We start from the raw sequence: 19,732 nt of genomic DNA on the forward strand, positions 1-19,732 counted from the left end.
TTTACTTGTAAAAGAGTATTTCTATATTGCAGTATAAAAATATACTTTTACTTAAGTAAAGAATTTGAGTAGTTTTTCCACCACTTTCTAGTACAAACACTGTACATACTGCAGTACACAACAGTCTGATTAGCATGGCCCATGGCTTCAGTCAAATCCTGTTGGCCCAGCAGCAAGGTGTGTACTGTACGTGGGAGGAAGTGTGATGTGAGGTCACATCCTATTTACATCCCAGTGGGCCTAATCTGCTCGGGTCTTGTCTTGTCATCTCCCTTGGGGCAGCCATGTCAGGCTCAGGCTATAGTGTCTCGAGTGCACACACCTAATCCTCCTCACTGCACACAGGTAAAACCGAACACTTGCTCTCTTCGCCATCAAAAACCTATAACACTTGGTGGTTTTCAGCAGTGAGTAGAGCCTTTGATCTGTTGTGAAGTTTTTTGTGTATCATGTTTTGACATTGTCTCCATGTGTCTGCCATCTGATCATGTTTCTGTTTTAGTGACGGCTTGAGAAGACAGTAAGACGCCGTATCAACAACAGTTGGCTGATCTGCTGTATTTGGATCCAACTTGGAAAGAGCAATGGATCAATTGTATCGATAGCTTCAGGAACATCGATATCAACATCACGTTGATCACCATTCTTAAACCTCCTCTCCTGGGAGGGGACAAACAAGCACTTTGTGCATCAAATCGGAACACTCCTTCAACAAAGAAGACAGTTGGTCTAAGAATTACAAGCCCAGGTCTGGATGTGACCGACCCATCAATGGGTTCTTTATACGACACATTTCTTACACAAGGAGTCCAGTCTGAGACATGATGAACCGTTACACTACACTGAGGCAATTGGGCGATGGCACCTACGGCAGTGTGGTGATGGGGAGAAGCAACGAGTCCGGAGAGCTGGTGGCAATCAAGAGGTGAGGAGATTCTCTCTTATCCACTTTGATCATGTTGCTGTGTGGAAAAAGGGTACTTTTCAGGAAATGGAAAAAAAGAAGGCGTGTTCCTAATTCCAATGGATCCAATTTAGTTATTTAGTCACAATCTCTTGTTAATACTTTTCATTTCTTGAAATATTTATAATACCCACAGATAGAGTTTGAAACAGCAGGTTGAAACCACTTTCAATCTGCTGTCCTTATTTTAGGCATGTTATTATACGTGAAAATCTTGAGCAATGTACAAAATATTATCAAACCTTTTAAAAAATAGCTACAATATTTTCGCTACTTTTATGCGACACTCTCATATTAATTAATTAATTAACCCATTGAGACCTGAGGCCGATTCTACATGTCTCCTAAATCTCAACAGTATTCTGAAAAACCTATGTTTCTATATCAGTGGTGCTCAATCTTTTTCATGTCAAGGACCCCCAAAATTATATGCATTTGGCCGCGGACCCGCATCAAAATATTTTGTTCCAGGGACCCCCAGAAGCAAAGATTTTAGTTAAAATGTTCGCTTTAAAAATATATATATTCAGAAGATTTGCACACATTTTCACGATTTTTTAAAAATAGCCAAAGTGTAAAATAATGCTTTTTAGCTCAAATCAAAAAAATGACACAGTTCCAGGTCTTAATGGGTTAATGAAAAACACAAAGATGAAATATGGAGATACAAGGTTTCTGCCCGATAGCATGAATATGCTTGAAAATGGCATATAAATAGTATTAACAACAAAAAGTCCTGCTATCAAACCAATGTTGTTTGAACTTGGCCTCACTAGTTGGGCTAAACATGCAAAGCATTTTTAATGACTGTTAGAGCAGAAATGTATAATAACTCATGGAGCGGCCAGAGGAAAGATACGGGGTCATTGAAATCAGTAGGGTTCATCCTGAATTAGATTCTTCGTCTAATGTTCTATTTTGTGTGTAAAGGTGACATTTGGCCTAAGTGTACTAGAGTCAGCTAAATCAATAGGGTTCAGATAGTTTTCCAGATAACTTGTAAAGTGGTGGACGGACAGACATAGCTAAATGACTAGATGGTGTCCGATGGCGTAGAGGTAAAACACACGTCCACCACAGCAGAGACCCGAGTTCAATCCCAAGCGCTCCAACAAATACAATTAGCAGAGTTCAGAGGTGGGAAGGTGGCAGGACATTGTGTAACTCTTAGGAACTGGGAGAGGAACTGGAGAAGATAGCATGGACCTTGCAATACGCTTTCCTGGAGAAAGTCCGCGCTGTCAGGTGAAAATAAGCGGTTGTTGTTTCTTTGTGTTTTGGAGGAGGCATGTGTACCCTACACCGGGCAAAACAGAAAAATATGGAATATGTTACAATTTATGTCATAGACATACTCTGACCTGCGTTATACTTTGAGTGTCAAAGAAATTACAACTTACAATTTAGGCATTTAGCAGACGTTCTTATCAGAGTGACTTGCAAGTGCGAAATCGGAATAAGCTGAGTAAGCATGAGCTGTGGTCAATAACAACAAGGTAAATAAATTAGTCACATAAATAGTGCAGAGAGAACAAAGTAGTGCCTCGAAGAAACTTGGATACCAGGTAAACAATGAACCTAGCATCTGTCTAAAGTAAACAACATGCTATCTAAATCACATTGTCTTAACTGATCTAAGTGAGCGGAAAGGGTTGTAAGGTTGGAACAATCATGAAGGTATGAGAGTGCCATGCCTTTGGTTGCCTTGTTGGCCAGCATCAGTGTGTTGTACATGGGTGCGGGCAGCAACCTGAAGCCCGCTTAAACACGATATACCTACTTGGACCTCTCCTTTTTTCCCTCTACGCCAAATATCTTTCGGCGAAAATAGGCAAAGAAATGCCGGTCCCAGTGTGTTGCGTTTTGGCTATTTTCGCCCAATGTTTACCTATTTTCACCCAATGGTCGCCTCTTATGACATGCCCAGAATAGGGACGCTAGGGTTCATGGGGTTAAATATGTTTTAAACTCAGTAAGCATTGTTCGTTTTCAGAGCATTGCGGGCCCTTCCTTTTGCCCTCACCAACGGGGCAAACAAACTAGCTTACAAGCCTTTGTTTCAATAGCATTGGTGACTGGGCTCAATAATGGATGAGGTGCCGGTGGAGATGCTAAGCCGGTTACTAGGCAATACAACACGTGTGGAGACGGTGAAAGGCAGTGAAAGTACAGGGCTGGGTTAGGTTACGGGTCGTGTGGACGGGACAGCCTTAGTTGGCTAGGTGCCCAGAGAGGAGGAAAACAATACCTGAGTGTTCTGTAACACTTACATAATTTCCAGCAGGAGCTCAAGGTGGATTAGGTCGCGCAGGGGTGCACCATTCAGCAGGTGGTTGGTGTTTTTCACGCACAGGACAACGCTAAGTGTAATTGAATGGACATTTCAACCCCCGAAGTCGCAGGCAGCATGTTAGTATTGAAGCGTAACACTTTTAGTTCACATACAATATGATATATCTGTTTTATTTTGTGGTTCCACTATAATAAATATATTAAGATAGCTGTGGTCACTAGTCATCATTATCGTATTACAGGTGGACCCCCATCCATGGGCTTTCCCCCATGGAACAAAATAAGACGAAATTAGAGATGTCTCACACAGTGAATTATTCATGGAGACACAAAGAAATTCAGCAGCACAGCATTATTGGGTGGGGCGGAATGTAGCCACTACCTGTAAACCCTATCAATGTGTATTTAATTTGTGTGTGTTTGATGTATTTCTCACCGTTTACTTTGTCTTCCATAGGATGAAGAGGAAGTTTTATTCATGGGACGAGTGCATGAACTTGAGAGAAGTGAAGGTAAGGACAGTTTGATGTATTGGAATGGTTTTATATGGGCTAGGTGGGTGTGTATACAGTATATGGCCTGCAGCAACAGACTGATGAGATGTTTATATGGGATTAAAGTAACAGTGCTGATTCAGCTCCTTGGGCACTCAGGCTCATCAGTGGCTAACCTTAAGCCAAGGCTTAAGGTTTTTGCAGTTAGATATTTACTGTAAGAATAATTATTGACTCTGGCGGGTGGAAACCATTACCTTTCAAGAAAAGTAATGAAGTACCTGTGTTCCAGAGGATGAATATAGTTATTGATTAGTCACAAGCTCTTGTACAAGGTTTCTATCCGACAGCGATGCCCAAAATAGGGACACCAGGTTGAAAGTGGTTTAAGTCTATATGTGGGTTCCCTAAATATTTAACCTATGAAAAGTATTAGGGAAAGAGCTTGTAACTAAATCATAACTACATTGGATCCATTGGAACACAGGTTCTTTTTTCCATTTCCTGGAAAGTAACGGTTTTGGACATGCAAGGTTTCTACCCGACAGCGATGCAGACGATTTTAAACAATGATGTGTGTTGTTGTAATAATACATAATGGACCCTTGCTTGTGCACATATACAGTAGTGTTGCTCATGGCGCTGTCGGTCTTGTCCGTTCACCAGTCACTGAAGAAGCTGAACCATGCCAACGTAGTGAAACTGAAAGAGGTGATCAGGGAGAACGATCACCTCTACTTTGTCTTTGAGTACATGAAGGAGAACCTCTACCAGCTCATGAAAGACAGGTACAAAGAAAGAAGACAATTCCTACAGTGCACGCTTGGATATGGCGTATAAACACTGGTTTGACATCATTTCCTATAATTTCCCAAAGTATAAACTGTCCAAGCGTCGACGTCCAGCCAGGGTTTTCCCCAGTGAACTTATGAGCCACTCGGGTATATTATCCCACCTAGTCTGTACCTGGCCCAGACATTGGAACAACAAATAAAAGTATCCCCTTCCTACTACAGTACCATCATATTTTGTACAAGACTTAAACCATGCTGCCATGCATTGGCCTCTCAGGGACATCATATTGGGCAGCTGCCACCAGGTCTAACAGCTTCTCTGGGGGAAGCCCTGCTGGTCTCGCCATTATACACAACTGGGTTTGCCCTAGGGCACAGATTCTCAGCCAGTGGGCCGTCAGGGTACTGCAAGTGGGCCCCCAAATAATTGGCAAATTACTAAGATTTAAGTGATGATATAACATTAATATTTAAATAATGAATGTACAAAAAAAATGACATGGTATTTTCTTTCTTAACAACATTGAGAAAGAGTTTTAACAGTGATACCGATAAATAAGAAAGTAGGAGGACTATGTCAAACCAGGCAGCCATTGCCCGGGGGTTATTTGAATGGATGTTTTTTTATGCATGCTGAACTTTGTTAGTAACCTGACCCTGCCAGAGGTGGCGGTATTGAGTAACCAGGTTCCTCAAGACAGCTAAACAAATGTGTGGAGCAAGCTTCTTGGATCTGGTAGCGTCAGGTTACTTTGTTAGCACATTTATACTGTAAATTCATTTTAGACATGAATGTAATGCTTTAATTTAAGAAACGAGGACAGTCTCATACGTAATTTATCAATTTTATATTTTGCAGGAACAAATTGTTCCCCGAATCAGTGCTAAGAAACATGCTATTTCAGATTTTACAAGGGCTGTCATTTATTCATAAACATGGTAGGTTTACCGCCCGCTCGACGCATTGTATTCGCATGAGAGTGGATGCATATACTACAAGATATCCTGAATTATTATCACAGGTCAAAACGAGAACCATACAGTATGTTTTAAGTTCTGATGTGCAAACCACATTCCCAAATATTGGCATGTCCAAACTGAGGATCAGTCTTGTAGTTTGTGAACCCTCTGTAACTATCTCATTCCAAACACTGTCTGTCACTAACTCTATGAACTAAAACTGGACATGTGGATGCCTCACACTCATTCAGGCTTTGACTGAAAACACAATTGACAGATTTAATTTCTCTGATGGTATGCTGGTTTTGGGTATAGAACATGAAAATGCATAGAAAAGAAAGAACAATAATACTGCAAGAGGTGTTATATAGTATGTACACTCATGCATAGTATACACGCACACACACGCACGCACACAAACTGTACTAGTTACTGTGCTGTTGTCCTGTAATGGCTCCACATGTCCAGTCGGGATACCTGTGCTCCTTTTGGATCTGGTTTCTTAACTTTCCTTTCCTTCGGTTTCTCTCTTCTTTGGTTTCTGTTTTCTCTCCTTCCCTGTGTGCGTGTGTGTGCGCATGTGTGTGTTTTCTTCTCTCATGTGTCATTCTGTCTGCTGCCTGTCAGGGAGAATAAGCTGTTCACAGAGAATGAAATTAGGAACATCATGTTTCAAATTATCTCTGGTTTGGTTTTTGTACACAAGCATGGTAAGATATTCTGTCATTCTTATGTACACGCACTAGACTAACTAGACTGACATGACTTCCAACCGTGTGTGCGTGTGTGTGTGTGTGTGTGCGTGTGTGTGTGTGTACAAAAATATATTGTAAATATAATTACTTCACACATATATTTGTAATATATTAAGGCCACTCTTGCAGGCTTCTTCCACCGGGATATGAAACCAGAGAACCTGCTGTGCATGGGTCCAGAGTTGGTCAAGATAGCAGACTTTGGCCTAGCCAGGGAGATCCGCTCCAGACCTCCATACACAGACTATGTGTCAACTCGATGGTGAGTGGGCTCATGGCGTCACTGCTGTCTGGAGTGACATGCAGTTGTTGCACAGCAAACTAATAACAAAACGTAACCCTATGCAGCCAGCCACTAAATGTTGAATGACCCTTGTCATTCAATGTGATGTACCATGACCTAATGCACAATGTGATGCCATAGTGTAAAATAGTACGTTCCAGACGTAGAGGAATGATTTGCCCGATTGGAAACCGGCCCAAATTCCACACTACTCATTTCAACCATTGTAATCCAAGTTGAAGCGGCTAGAGGTTCCAAACCACCACTAATGTAACTAACCCTACATGTTAGGAGGCTGTGAGAATGCCCGACTTGCAGTTGGAGTTAGTACAGAGGCCTTGATAGGGTGCAACCAAAAAGGTGTATTTATTCTGATTGTTTCACCGACAATACAAAAAATACAGTAACACAGGCAGCTCTCCACACAGGTGACATGGTGGTGTCCAGCTCTCATCCTACCACCAACTGAGTGTGTTTGTGGCTGGCAGCCTTTTATACTCAGCTGGAGGCAATTAGTTTGGACTCAACCATGTCAAGGGGTAGAATACTGAATAATACACATACATAAATACAGATAACATTAACTCTCATGACATCCATTAAAACTCTATGAACTACACCATACTCATACTACATTACATAATATCCATAGCAGTTCCAACTACACATTACAACCCCCCCCCCCTCTGCCCTTCTGACTTGGTCCAGCCCAATTACTCTGGCCACATGCACAACTTACAGGGACATGTTAAGCTTTCAATAACCACCCAGCATTCCCTATATTGCACTACTCAAACATATTGCTCTCTTATCACACTCATACCCATTACACATTGCACTTGCCCTTCATGATTATAATTCAATAAATACTTCATTGTGCAAAATACAACTGTGCAAAACATCAGTAACAGAGGACCTCTCTCTGTTACTGAGGCCAAACCAAGGAATTTAGAAATGAAGGAAGGGACAGCCTAGGGGGCTGGCCGACGCCATTGCTTGCATGGCAGACGCCATTGATGCTCATGGGAGGCAAAACTGGAACAGGAAGTTTGGTGAAATACTATGAAGTCTATGGCAGACAGCTGGACCAGCTTGTGAACAAACACTATTTCTGAACGATTATGTCCTTTGTCAGATAATCGGCTCAGGAATATAAAAGAAGACATATCACAGGTTTTTATCCAATCAATTCGGATTTTTTTAGCACGCTGTATAATTTTATTGAGGCATCTAAACAGTGGAATGTATCGTCCATAGACTGTACAAAAATCCTCTCTGGCAGTGTTGCCAGATTGTGAGAGGGAAATAAGCAACTAGGTCTAGGAGAACAAGCCCAAAAGAAGCACCGGGGGCCAGGGGATGGGGAGATGGAGCAGGGACCCCCTACCCTACCTCGACCCCTACTTCGTTAGGTTAGGGTGTGTTCATAAACGTACATGTTATTGTGCATCAATACTATTAAAAATAATAGACAGATTAATATATTCATGCTTTTATATTTAACATACATGTACAGGGTACAGTGAGTAGGGTGGCCGCACTGCCATTTATAAACATACCTTATTAACCGAGAACAACAATCTGTCAATTGCACAATAATCATGTATACAAGCTATTCAAATTGGACAGAATCATTTATAGATATCATCATTTATTTAATACATAAATGTGGAAAATGTTTTAATAAGATATATGAAGACAAATGGATATTTAAAAACATATATATATATACAATATTTGTGTATATATATATATATATATATATATATATGTATATATAATTTATTTTTATTTTTATTGTCTAATCAAGCAACAATTTCGCGGACCCCCTGCAGTACCTCGTGGACCCCCTAGGCGTTGCGGACCCCTGTTGAAGACTTGCACTAGGCCATTATGAGCACTTTAAACCTTTACTGTATACATTGAAAATAGCCGATCTACAAGCTCACAACGCGTTGTGAGCTTGTAGATCTGCTATTTTTTTTTAAATCTTGAAGTAAAATGTGAAATATTGAGGATTTTTGAAACACTAACAACACAAATCTGGTACTTTCAGATGGGGGTTAGGGACAAATACATATTAATTTGAGGGTCCATGACATAAACATAATTAAGAACCACTGGTTAAAATAATTTTAAAATTGTGAAGCCCAAGTCCAAATAATCAACTACACTTTAGAAAAAAGCCCATAAAACCACAACCCGCAACTACCAATATTACAAGCAACTTCACAGAAAAATAAGCCCAAAGTCACTTATAATAAGTGGACATGGCAACGCTGGTTTCTGTCTCGGCAGTATCGCCTACTTTGTGCTCTTTAGACAGCTCAATACACTTATACAGTGGACACATCGAAAAGCAACACAGCAGAAAACAATGTGTTATATGTCTTCTTTTATTTGCCAGAAGCGATTACTTAACAACGGTCTCAGTCATTCATAGATATTTTTTGTTCATAAGCTGGTCCACCGTCTCTCGTCCACTTCAATGCATTCCACTGAAGTCACGGCTGCAGTCTGCCTCCCATGGTGCGACGAATCTGCCGACTGGAATTGCATGGTAGCGAAAATGACGTAGATGACCCTACCTTCTTTAAATATATCTTGGGCCAAACCAGGATGTAGGGACTCAAGTCACATGGTTTGGACGGGGGTCTGAACCAAGTCACAATTTGACTTACTCGAGACTTCAGTGTGAAGATAATTACTTGACTTGTGTTTTACTATAGCGACCTGACTTGCGTTTGCATTTGATTACGTGACAATGTTTTCTTCCTAACTGTTCTTAACTGTAAAAATATAATTTTCATTTGGGCAACAAAGAGGTTGACTATAGCAGTAAGACATTTGCTATTAAGTTGGTACTGGTCATTGACTTGATATTTTACAATTAGGCTCAGAACTTGACTTGAAACTTGTGCCTAAACTCTGTGTGTGTGTGTGTGTGTGTGTGTGTGTGTGTGTGTGTGTGTGTGTGTGTGTGTGTGTGTGTGTGTGTGTGTGTGTGTGTGTGTGTGTGTGTGTGTGTGTGTGTGTGTGTGCGCGTGCGCCGTGCGTGCGTGCGTATCCTAGGAAATTTGCATCATGGATAGTTTTTTGTTTATTTTGTATTATATTTGTGTGCATGTGAGCGTGCACACGAGATTACATCTGTTGACATTTGTGTCTATGTCCCATGTCCTCAGGTACCGAGCTCCAGAGGTTCTTCTCAGATCCTCCTCCTACAGCTCTCCCATCGACCTGTGGGCCGTGGGCTGCATCATGGCTGAACTCTACACTCTCAGACCTCTCTTCCCTGGAAACAGTGAAGTCGATGAAATCTTTAAGATCTGCCAAGTCCTGGGCACCGTAAAGAGGGTAAGAGGTTTACGATCATGTCAAAATAACATGGGTCAGTCCCAATGATAGATTTCCTAACGGGACCACTTCACCCATTTTCAACCTATCTTCATTGGTCCTCACCAATGCTCAAAATAAGATGGTACCACTTCTTATTTGGTTTGTCTCAGAGGAGGGCTGTAAGACAGTTCAGAAACCTGCCTTACCAGTGACATCAACGGTAGGCAGGTTTAGTCATTTCAAACAAGATTTCAACTTTTAATTTATTTATTATTTTTTGTTAATGCTAAAGCATAGAAACAGAAGACATTGCTCTTGCATTAATAAAAAAGTGTTGTTTGAAATGACGAAACCTGCCTTCCTATGATGTCACTGGTATAGAGCACCGAAGTCTGACGTAATTTACGCATCCTACCTGGGTCAGGTTTTTTCCCATTCGGAATTCCCATAGACGTGTTTAATATCACAATGTCAAATAAGAACTGTGTTCCAAAAATAAACAAATGATCCCGGCGGTTTGACTCTTATGGATATGAAGCATCAACTGACAGTGAGAAAACGTTGTGTTACTTCCGCCGAATTAGTAAAATCTTCGCCAGAAACAGACTGTATCAAATATGAGTGACTGACTATCGTAAACGATACAGAGCCACCTCCCTGACAAAATTGCTGAGACAGTTTGTTTATTTTTTAAACGATTCTAAGATGACCCAATGTTATTCTCCATAGAGAAATTACTTCCACTACCATGGGGATGAACGAGTGACGTCAGGACTTCGGTACTCTATAGGCAGGTTTCCACAGCCCTCTTCTGAGACACACTGAGTAGACAGAAATGGTGTCATGTAATAATGAGCATTAGTGAGGACCAATTATTTGAAAATAGGAGAACTGGGTGAAGTGGTCCTTTTTTAAGTAGAATGAAGACCAGTCTACCTCACTTTCATCTAGTCGGGTATCTTCTTACCTCTCTGTGGCATTAAGTGTGCATGAATCAAACAGCTGTGGAGAAATACGAAGTGCTAGAGATACATGTAGCGTTAGACTTCACACTTTCATCTCCTTCACAGTCCATATGCCTCTGGACAAGAGCAAGGTCTTTTACAGGGGCTTAACCATGATCCATCTCTCTTAACCCTTTAAGACCGGGAACGCATCGGTGTCATTTTAAGATTTTTTGGGCTCTATAAAAATAGCAGATATACAAGCTCGTAGCACGGCACAGAGTGCCGCGCTACGAGCTTGTAGATCTGCTATTTTTTTTATTTATCGTGAAAATGTGTGAAAATCTTTAGTTTGAATATACATACTTTTTTAAAGCTTTTATTTTATTTTTTATTTTACTTATGTTGCTATATTTTCAATGGTTTTCAAACTTTTTTCATGTCAAGGACCCCCAAAATAATATGTATTTGTCCGCGGACCCCCTCCCATCTAAAAATATTTTGTTCCAGGGACCCCCAGAAGCAAAGATTTGAGTTAAAATGATTTGCACAAACTTTCAAGATTTTTCAAAAAAATAGCAGATCTACAAGCTCATAGCGCGGCACTCGGTACCGTGCTATGAGCTTGTGTATCTGCTATTTTTGAATAGCCAAAGAAATCTTAAAATGACACACATGCGTTCCCTTCCCGGCCTTAAAGGGTTAACGCTGAGCGTGCAGAGCGGTATCAAGTCCCAGTTCCTTAAGCTTTTAGTTTATCCTGGTCGAGGACTGGGCGAGGAGCTAGGGCGGGCCCTCGGGCCACTGACGGTATGTCCCATTCCACAATGGTCATGAAATATGCATTTCAGATGCGTGTATTGTACATAGGTCATGGAAAATTAATTTCCCCGCAGAAGGCGATAAGCCTCATGTAGGCCTATGAATTCTTTATAGGTCAACGTTTATGGTAGTGCTGGAAATCAACCGCTGGAGCTTAGCAGAGGTGGGGGGTTACAGATGGAGGGGTGTCATATTTCTAATGCGCCGTTTTACATCGCCTAGACAGGGGCCATATGTCACGTACCCTTCTGGAGTAACTAAATTGACCTATGTCCACCCACAGTTATCTAATCCAGATCTAGAATGCTTGTTGTTGTAAATGGCCGTCTTTCTGCAGCCCTGACATGCTGTAGAAATGTGATGCTTAGATTCTTAGTTAAGGGTGCGGTCTCCGCCTGTTTGCTTGAATGGTTGCCATGGCACGGGTCTTAAACAGCACAGAATCAAATGTTTGCCTTCATTGACGAGACATGCAAAATCAAATAAAGGATGGTCGTTTACAAAATATGTATTATAAATATTGGAAGTGTTGGATGTAATAAACGGAATAATAAACGTGCAAGCGCGGATATATTGCACTTTTTACCTTAGCGCTAGGTATGCTCTTAGTTGCTTGTTTTAGAAGAGAATGCACTTAAGACTTCTCGTGATCAGTAGTTTTCTTGCCTACCTATGTTGAATGCACTTATTTTAAGTCGCTTTGGTAATGTAATGCTTCCATGTTATATCCTAATCCTAATAAATGATATTAAATAATACCTTTCTGAACTCTACAAACGTGTCTCCTCATAGACGGATTGGCCAGAGGGCTACCAGCTGGCATCAGCCATGAACTTTCGCTTCCCCCAATGTGTGCCCACCCACCTGAAGACCCTCATCCCAAATGCCAGCAATGAGGCGATCGCTCTGATGAGGGACATGCTACAGTGGGACCCCAAGAAACGGCCGACCGCTGTACAGGTAGGCTAAACCAATAGCTGTACAATAGTGATGATACTAATGAAGGCTCTGTTCCATTCTGGTCAGGGTGCTGATATTGTGCATGTTGGCTCACTAGAAAGAACTAGAAATTTGGTTCCCAAATGGCCCTTATGGTGGGTTTGTAACTCTGAGAGTGTACAAATGGAACCAAATGGACTCTTACGGGTCCATTTGGTTCCATTTGTACACTCTCAGAGTTATGGGGGTGCTTTAAAATAAGACAGCCACTGTGCCACACTAAATGGAACAGAGCCCAATTAGGGCACAATTAATTCCCAATATGGCTGCTGTGCATATAGAGCTTATTAAGTTTTGCTGTTACTTCCATCTCTCTCTGTTGGCTGAGATCTTTACGCAGAGAATCCGGAACAAACGCAGGTGCCAGTTTTAGCAAACTCAAGCTACATCACCTAATCCACCAGAGGCTAAAGGTTGTTCGTTATGCGTAGTCCCCTGTCCTAAGATCATACACCTGAGCCAAATCATTTAAAATGCTGTTAAAGCTATACCTGATCATCTGTGTAGACCTGTGAATCATTATCCTCCAGTTCTTCCTTTGTGTTCATCGCTCATATTACATTTATATAATCATAGATAATTCCCATTCCCTTGTGAGACCATTTTAAAACACTTTGATGGGTGTTGATTTGGAAACTCGCAGCTCCAGTGGGAGTGAGACTGCTTTTCCATCCTCTTCTTATAAGGTCCTCAGCGCTCTTAAATTAATTGAACCTACATTTCACTTAGATACTTGGAATACTGGAATATTTTTTGCTTGAAGTCATTCATTATATAAAGTAGTGAGAGTACACAGGTTATTGATTACGGTTATATTGATTCAAAAAGGTTGCAGGTATACTATTTGTATGTTAAACATTCGACCATTAAAACTCTATACCTTATTAAATGACCAGGGTTTCCTAGGCGTCTATTCTTGGTCCTTTCCTTTTTCCCCTCTATACCAAATGTCTTTGCCGAACAATATCGGAGCTCTGTGAGCTTGTAGATCTTGTAGATCTGCTATTTTCGCCGAACGCTCGGCTATTTCCGGGGTTGCTAGGGTTCATGTGGTTCATGTGGTGAGTAATCGATAGAAAAAAAGTCATTTTGGGGGTGAACTATCCCTTTTAATAACAACATCTCTCTGTCGTCTTTAGGCCTTGCGATACCCTTACTTCCAGGTGGGCCAGATCTTGGGTCCGCGCCCTCAAAGCCAGGAGGTCAGGAAGGCCCAGACCAGGCAGTCGACCCTCGTCCAGCAGCCCTCGGAATCCAAGGCAGACAACCAGCAACCGTCTGAGTCCGAGGCCGAGTCTTCCTCCAGACAGCACCAGACACAGCATCATCATCATCATCAACAACCCCTCCAACAGATCCCCCTCCCCCAGACCGAGGCTAAACCTGCAGCTCATGCTCATGTGGTGAGTATAGCTGGAGGAACTAGAAATACACTCATGCCACATGCATATTACATGCTAGTAGTATTAACCACTTAAACCCCATATACTTAGTTGACCAGGGTTGCCCAGGGCTCTAGTAGTTCCCTCTAAACCACGGGTCTTCAACGTTTTTTAGGCCAAGGACCCCCTAGCTGAGAGAGAGATGAGATGAAGATGAACCCCCTCTATATTGTGTAAAATTGCATTTCAGATTTTCTTTTACACCTATACCTCTTTGCCAAAAATAGCCGATCTACAAGCCCACAACGCCTCGCAGCGCGAGGCGTTGTGAGCTTGTAGATCGGCTATTTTTTGGCTAAACGTTCTCCTCAGAAAAGGGACACTAGGGTTCAAGTGGTTAATGTAAAAACAGAAAAAATCCTATCTCACAAAGATTTGGCGGCCCCCCCTGTAGTAACTCTGAGGACCCCCTAGGGGTCCCGGGGTCGCTGTTGAAGACCCCTGCTCTACACCATACGGTATATCTTCACCAAACAATAGCTTTATGGACAAGCTCATGTACATAAATATACGCCTGAAAGCACACGACGCATCGCGGTGCAATGCTTTGTGATCTTTCAAGTGTATCCATCCTTAAATGAAGTTGAACCCTAGTTTTCCCCTATTCTGGGCGTGTCATAATATAGCTGAACATTCTGCTAGAATAGCTAGGCGAATGATACACACATCATGTCGTGTTGCGACGTGTTGTGAGCTTGTAGACAGTCTGTTTTCGGAGAATAGATGTGGTGTCGATGGGGAAAAAAGGAGGGGACCAAGTATAGATATAGACCCTTGGGTGAACCCCAGTCAACGATGTTGAATTGGAAGACATTGCAGTGTATCAGCGCTGTCTGGTGGAAACTTCATACTGTATGTCCAAAACTGTTACTTTTCAGGATTCAAATTCAAAAGTAGCAAAAGCAGCAGATCTACAAGCTCGAAGATCTGCTACTTTTGGCACTTTTGGGTGACACTGTAGTATGATCAAGTAGGGCAGTGGTTCTCAACAAGTGGTCCGGGGACCACCAGTGGTCCTTGGGGCGGGGTACCAGGGGGTCCCCAGCGAAATGAGTTAGCATAGCGTCACAATTATTTTAACCACTTAGTTTTGGCTATTCAAAAATAGCAGATCTACAAGCTCATAGCACGGCACCGAGTGCCGTGCTATGAGCTTGTAGATCTGCTGTTTTTGAAATCTTGAAAATGTGTGCATATCTTTGAATATATATGTTTTTTCAAAGCGAACATTTTTAACTCAAATCTTTGCTTCTGGCACAAAACATTTTCAGTGGCCAAATGTATATTAATTTAGGGGTCCTTGTCACGAAAAAGGTTGGAAACCACTGCAGTAGGGCATTCATTTACGAAAAAACGAGTTAGAACATGGAGATAAGAGGTTTCTGCCCGACAGCGACTACGTTTGACATTGAGGTGTATGGGCGGTGTGTTTGTACAGAAGTCGGTGCCGCAGGGCAGTGAGAACGGCGGCGCGTGTGGAGGCGGAGGCGGGGCGGGGGGGCTGAAGAGTGGACGTCGACGCTGGGGTCAGACGGTGGCCAACAAGACCTCGGGAGACAGCTGGGACGAGTCGGACCCTTCGGAGACCGCCGCCTCCCACTCCAAGAAGCCCAGTCTGGCAAACTCCCAGGAGGAGCGCAGCAGCCACAAGGAGCATGGAACTCGGTACGTTTCATTTTTCGCTCTGTATCTTTGCTTAAAAAACGAATAGGCTCTATGCACAGCAGCCATTTTGGAGAAAAATTGGGCCTCTTCTGACTTCCTTCACAGGTGTTACCAATGATACTAATGAAGGCTCTGTTCCATTTCTGGTCAAACAGAGTCAGGGTGCTGATATTGTGCATGTTGGCTCACTAGAAATACTAGTGGGTCTCAACGTGTGGTCCAGGGACCCTCATGGTTCCTTGAGAGGGTGTAACTCTGAGAGTGTACAAATGGAACCAAATGGACCCTCCCGGGTCCATTTGGTTCCATTTGTACACTCTCAGAGTTATGGGGGTCCTTGAAATTAAAAAGTTTGAGAACCACTGTGCTACACTAAATGGAACAGAGCCTTCATTAGTGTCACTGGTAACACCTGTGAAGGAAGCAAGGAAGGGGCCCAATTTCTGTCCAATGTGGCTGCTGTGCATAGAGCCTATTGTAATCCCTTTATGTGTATACAGCCGAGTTTGAAGTCGGTCGGTCCGACGGTTGTCAAGATACGTGAACTACAGATGTATGTACGTACATACATACAGTAAATACATACATATGTCTGATGTCTGTTTTTATGTAGTATGTTAAAAAAGGAACAAACGTTTAAGGAAGTAGGCAAGACAATCCCGTGTTGAAGATAGAAAGTTGTCACTTCATGTACACCTAAATAAGTTTGATATATGCAGTCATGCAGATGTGAACTGATTATGTACCTAACTTCTAATAGAAATATTAATTACATACATGCATGCATACATACATAGATTTTGTGCATTTATTGTAAGAATATTATTATTACTATCTTCTACTTTACTGCCTGATAATACAGTATGGTTATCCAAAGATCTAAATACGTTTTGAGTGAATGGACTCCAAAAAAAAAGAAAGGATTCTTTCATGTCCTGTATATAAGGGGTACAATAGCAGTTTCAGTCACCGGCTGAGTCATACTGTAAAGGACTGGCCCAATAAGCGGCTGGAAACAGCAGAGAGTCAGGAGGTAGATTGCAACCAAAGGTGCTTTTATTCATCCAAAGTGCACAGACAGGATAAGGGCATCAGCAGCAAAAGGTGGCATGGTGGTCGGCAGCTCCACCATGTCCTAATACTAAAACTAACAGCTGAGTGTGTTTGTTTCTGGCAGCGTTTTATACTCAGCTGAGCCAATCAAGTGTCAGTCAATCAATTGTGGGTTCAACCATGTTGCAGGTTACCTCAAACATACAACCAATCTAAACCACACATTACATTAAACATCTGAATCAATACCCCTGGTAAAAACATATAACTTAAGCACCCTATTGCAAAACAAACATTATCACATTATTAGCAGCTTCCAATATACAACACAAAACCCCCCTCTCTCTTCTACTGTGGTCCAGTCCACCCATATATGGTGCTCGGGCACCCTGGGGACTCTTTTGCCCGAACACCCTGGAACAGACAGACATAAGCAGTATTAAAATCACAATCCAACATCCCATATATATTGCCAAAATGATATTGCACTAAAACATATTGCACATTCCTCTTATGGTATTGCACTGGCTATATTGCACTTGCCCATCATGATCCAATATCCTTGTGTGCAAATATACTGTGCAAAAGAGTAAAGTGCAAAATGCTGTGCAAATATAAATAAATCAATAACTACTGTTACAATATATATATGCAAAATACGTGGTGTGCAAAATAGTGCCAATTATAAGTAACGGAGGACCGCTTCGTTACACATACCTAAAACTATAAAAATGGTACCCAATGCCTCACTGCTTGACATCAAGTGTTGGATTGGGGGTAAGTCCCTGGGACATACTTGCGTCACGTCCAGGGACGTGACGCAAGTAGGAGGGTCCAGGGACCCATGGGCCATATGTCTTTGGAACCGTTATGGTTCTCATTGAAGGCTACTTATCGATACTATACCAGACGTTTTTTGTCGATTAGTGCAGTGGTTCTCAAACTTTTTCATGTCAAGGACCCCCAAATTGACACTTATTAGCCCGCGGACCCCCATTTGAAAAGATAAGCCAGGGACCCCCATGAGAGAAGCTTTTTACGGCTCTCTAGCAGTGATTCTCAACCATTTTAACTTCAAAGGACCCCCACTTTGACATCCATTAGGCTACGGACCCCCATTTAATGGCATTTATATCTCTGGGACCCCAATTCATATTGTAAAATCAATGTTAATTTAACTCTGAGAGTGTCCAAATGGAACCCCCTCAAGTACCCCTGGGGGTCCCGGACCCCACTTTGACAACCAATGGACTAGTGTGACTGAGTTGTGTATGTATTGCCACTATGCAAGTCTTTAAGTGTCTTGACTCCTCTTATATTTTCAGATCCAAAGAGCAGAAGCCACTCTACACCTTCAGCACAGTCACCAAGCTTCCCAGCAATGTCAAGATGAGCCAAACAGACCCCAGTCTCCCAGGATCTGCAGCACGACAACATTATCTCAGCCAATCACGATACCTGCCTGGTAGGGCTGTCTGTGTGACTTATAACAGTGCTTCTCAAACCTTTTGGGCCCTGATTTCTGAATCCAAGTACCCCCTGTACTCAACTTCAACATTCTGTTAGATAGTTGTATGAGAAAACCATAACTAGCATATTGCTGCTGTCGGGTGGAAACCTCATTATGTCCAAAACTGTTACATTTCAGGATTCAAATTCCAAAATAGCAAAAACATTGCCGATCTACAAGCTCAAACCACGTCGCTTTGTGACACGTTATCAGATTGTAGATCTGCTATTTTTGCTACTTTTATGTGACACTGTAGTATGACGAAGTAGGGTATTAGGTCGAATAAAGAAAACATAAGAAGTTAAAATATGGAGAGGTTTCTGGCTGACAGCGACGATATGATGCCATGAATGAATGATAACCCACCTTTTTGCATAACAAATAAATGGAGTGAAATAGTTCTCCAGAACACTAATTGCTTAATTGCCCTGGAGGCAGTTATTATTTTAAACCGCGGCCTTAACATTTCAGTAAGTCCAGTTATGATGTCAGAATATTCAAATGTATTTATTTCTATTCAATAACAGTTGTGCAAGTCAAGTGTTATTTATTTGATTTCTTTTAACACTTTACAGATCAGCAGGTTCACTCAAAGTTTGTAATTTTGTAATCTGTTACCATAACAGCAAAAATAATTGTTCCGTTCCACACTTTCTCTCACGTACCCCCGGTAGTACCTCTGCGTACCCATAGGGGCACACGTACCCCCATTTGAGAAGCACGGACTTATAACAAATTAATCTTTAGCTCTTCCCCAAAACACCGTGTTGACTCGTACATTGACTTATTATAGTGATACGCACAAACACCAGTCACTGCATGGCAATGCAGCTGGTAGGAGTCATTTCTGGTAATGAAATGCTTGGACCTCGAGCCTAACTCGACAATGCAAAAAACAACATTATATAATTGAGTTGTGGTTGGAAATGTTATATAACTTATATAAGTGTATTGTGGTAGTATGGAGCAATAGGCTCTATGCGCAGCAGTCATATTATCACTTCCTTCACAGGTGTTACCAGTGATACTAATGAAGGCTCTGTTCCATTTAGTGTACTGTAGCACAGTAGTTCTCAGATTTCTCAATTTCCACGACCCCCATAACTCTGAGAGTGTACAAATGGACCCAAATGGACCCGTAAAAATGGACCCTTACGGGTCCATTTGGTTCCATTTGTACACTCTCAGAGTTACACACCCGCAAAGGGCCATTTGGGAGTGTTTCCAGTGAGCCAACATGCACAATATCAGCACCCTGACTCAGTCTGACCAGAATGGAACAGAGCCTTCATTAGTATCATTGGTAACACCTGTGAATGTCTTACAATATGGCTGCTGTGCATAGAGCCTATTGGAGCATGGCGCTGTCGCGTCTCCTTGATGAATTTAGCATCCCGCCGTATACTCACACCAAAC

The 19,732-nt window shown here is 41.9% G+C and overlaps 1 protein-coding gene across 1 annotated transcript in view; it reads left to right on the forward strand.

Annotated features, from left to right (window-relative positions):
- The first annotated feature begins 800 nt into the window (after positions 1 to 800).
- The window catches only part of mak (male germ cell-associated kinase), a 32,054-nt gene continuing 13,122 nt past the window's right edge, over positions 801 to 19,732 (forward strand). The window contains exons 1-10 of the mRNA XM_084048442.1: positions 801 to 925; positions 3,714 to 3,768; positions 4,417 to 4,538; positions 6,132 to 6,214; positions 6,389 to 6,521; positions 9,728 to 9,899; positions 12,440 to 12,607; positions 13,786 to 14,049; positions 15,527 to 15,753; positions 18,132 to 18,271. Of these exons, the coding sequence (XP_083904568.1) occupies positions 822 to 925; positions 3,714 to 3,768; positions 4,417 to 4,538; positions 6,132 to 6,214; positions 6,389 to 6,521; positions 9,728 to 9,899; positions 12,440 to 12,607; positions 13,786 to 14,049; positions 15,527 to 15,753; positions 18,132 to 18,271 (1,468 nt within the window). The 5' untranslated portion in view covers positions 801 to 821. The remainder of the gene's footprint in view (positions 926 to 3,713; positions 3,769 to 4,416; positions 4,539 to 6,131; positions 6,215 to 6,388; positions 6,522 to 9,727; positions 9,900 to 12,439; positions 12,608 to 13,785; positions 14,050 to 15,526; positions 15,754 to 18,131; positions 18,272 to 19,732) is intronic.

Source organism: Gymnoscopelus microlampas, assembly GCF_963454915.1.
Source record: "Gymnoscopelus microlampas genome assembly, chromosome: 22".
Classification (NCBI taxonomy): Eukaryota; Metazoa; Chordata; class Actinopteri; order Myctophiformes; family Myctophidae; genus Gymnoscopelus; species Gymnoscopelus microlampas.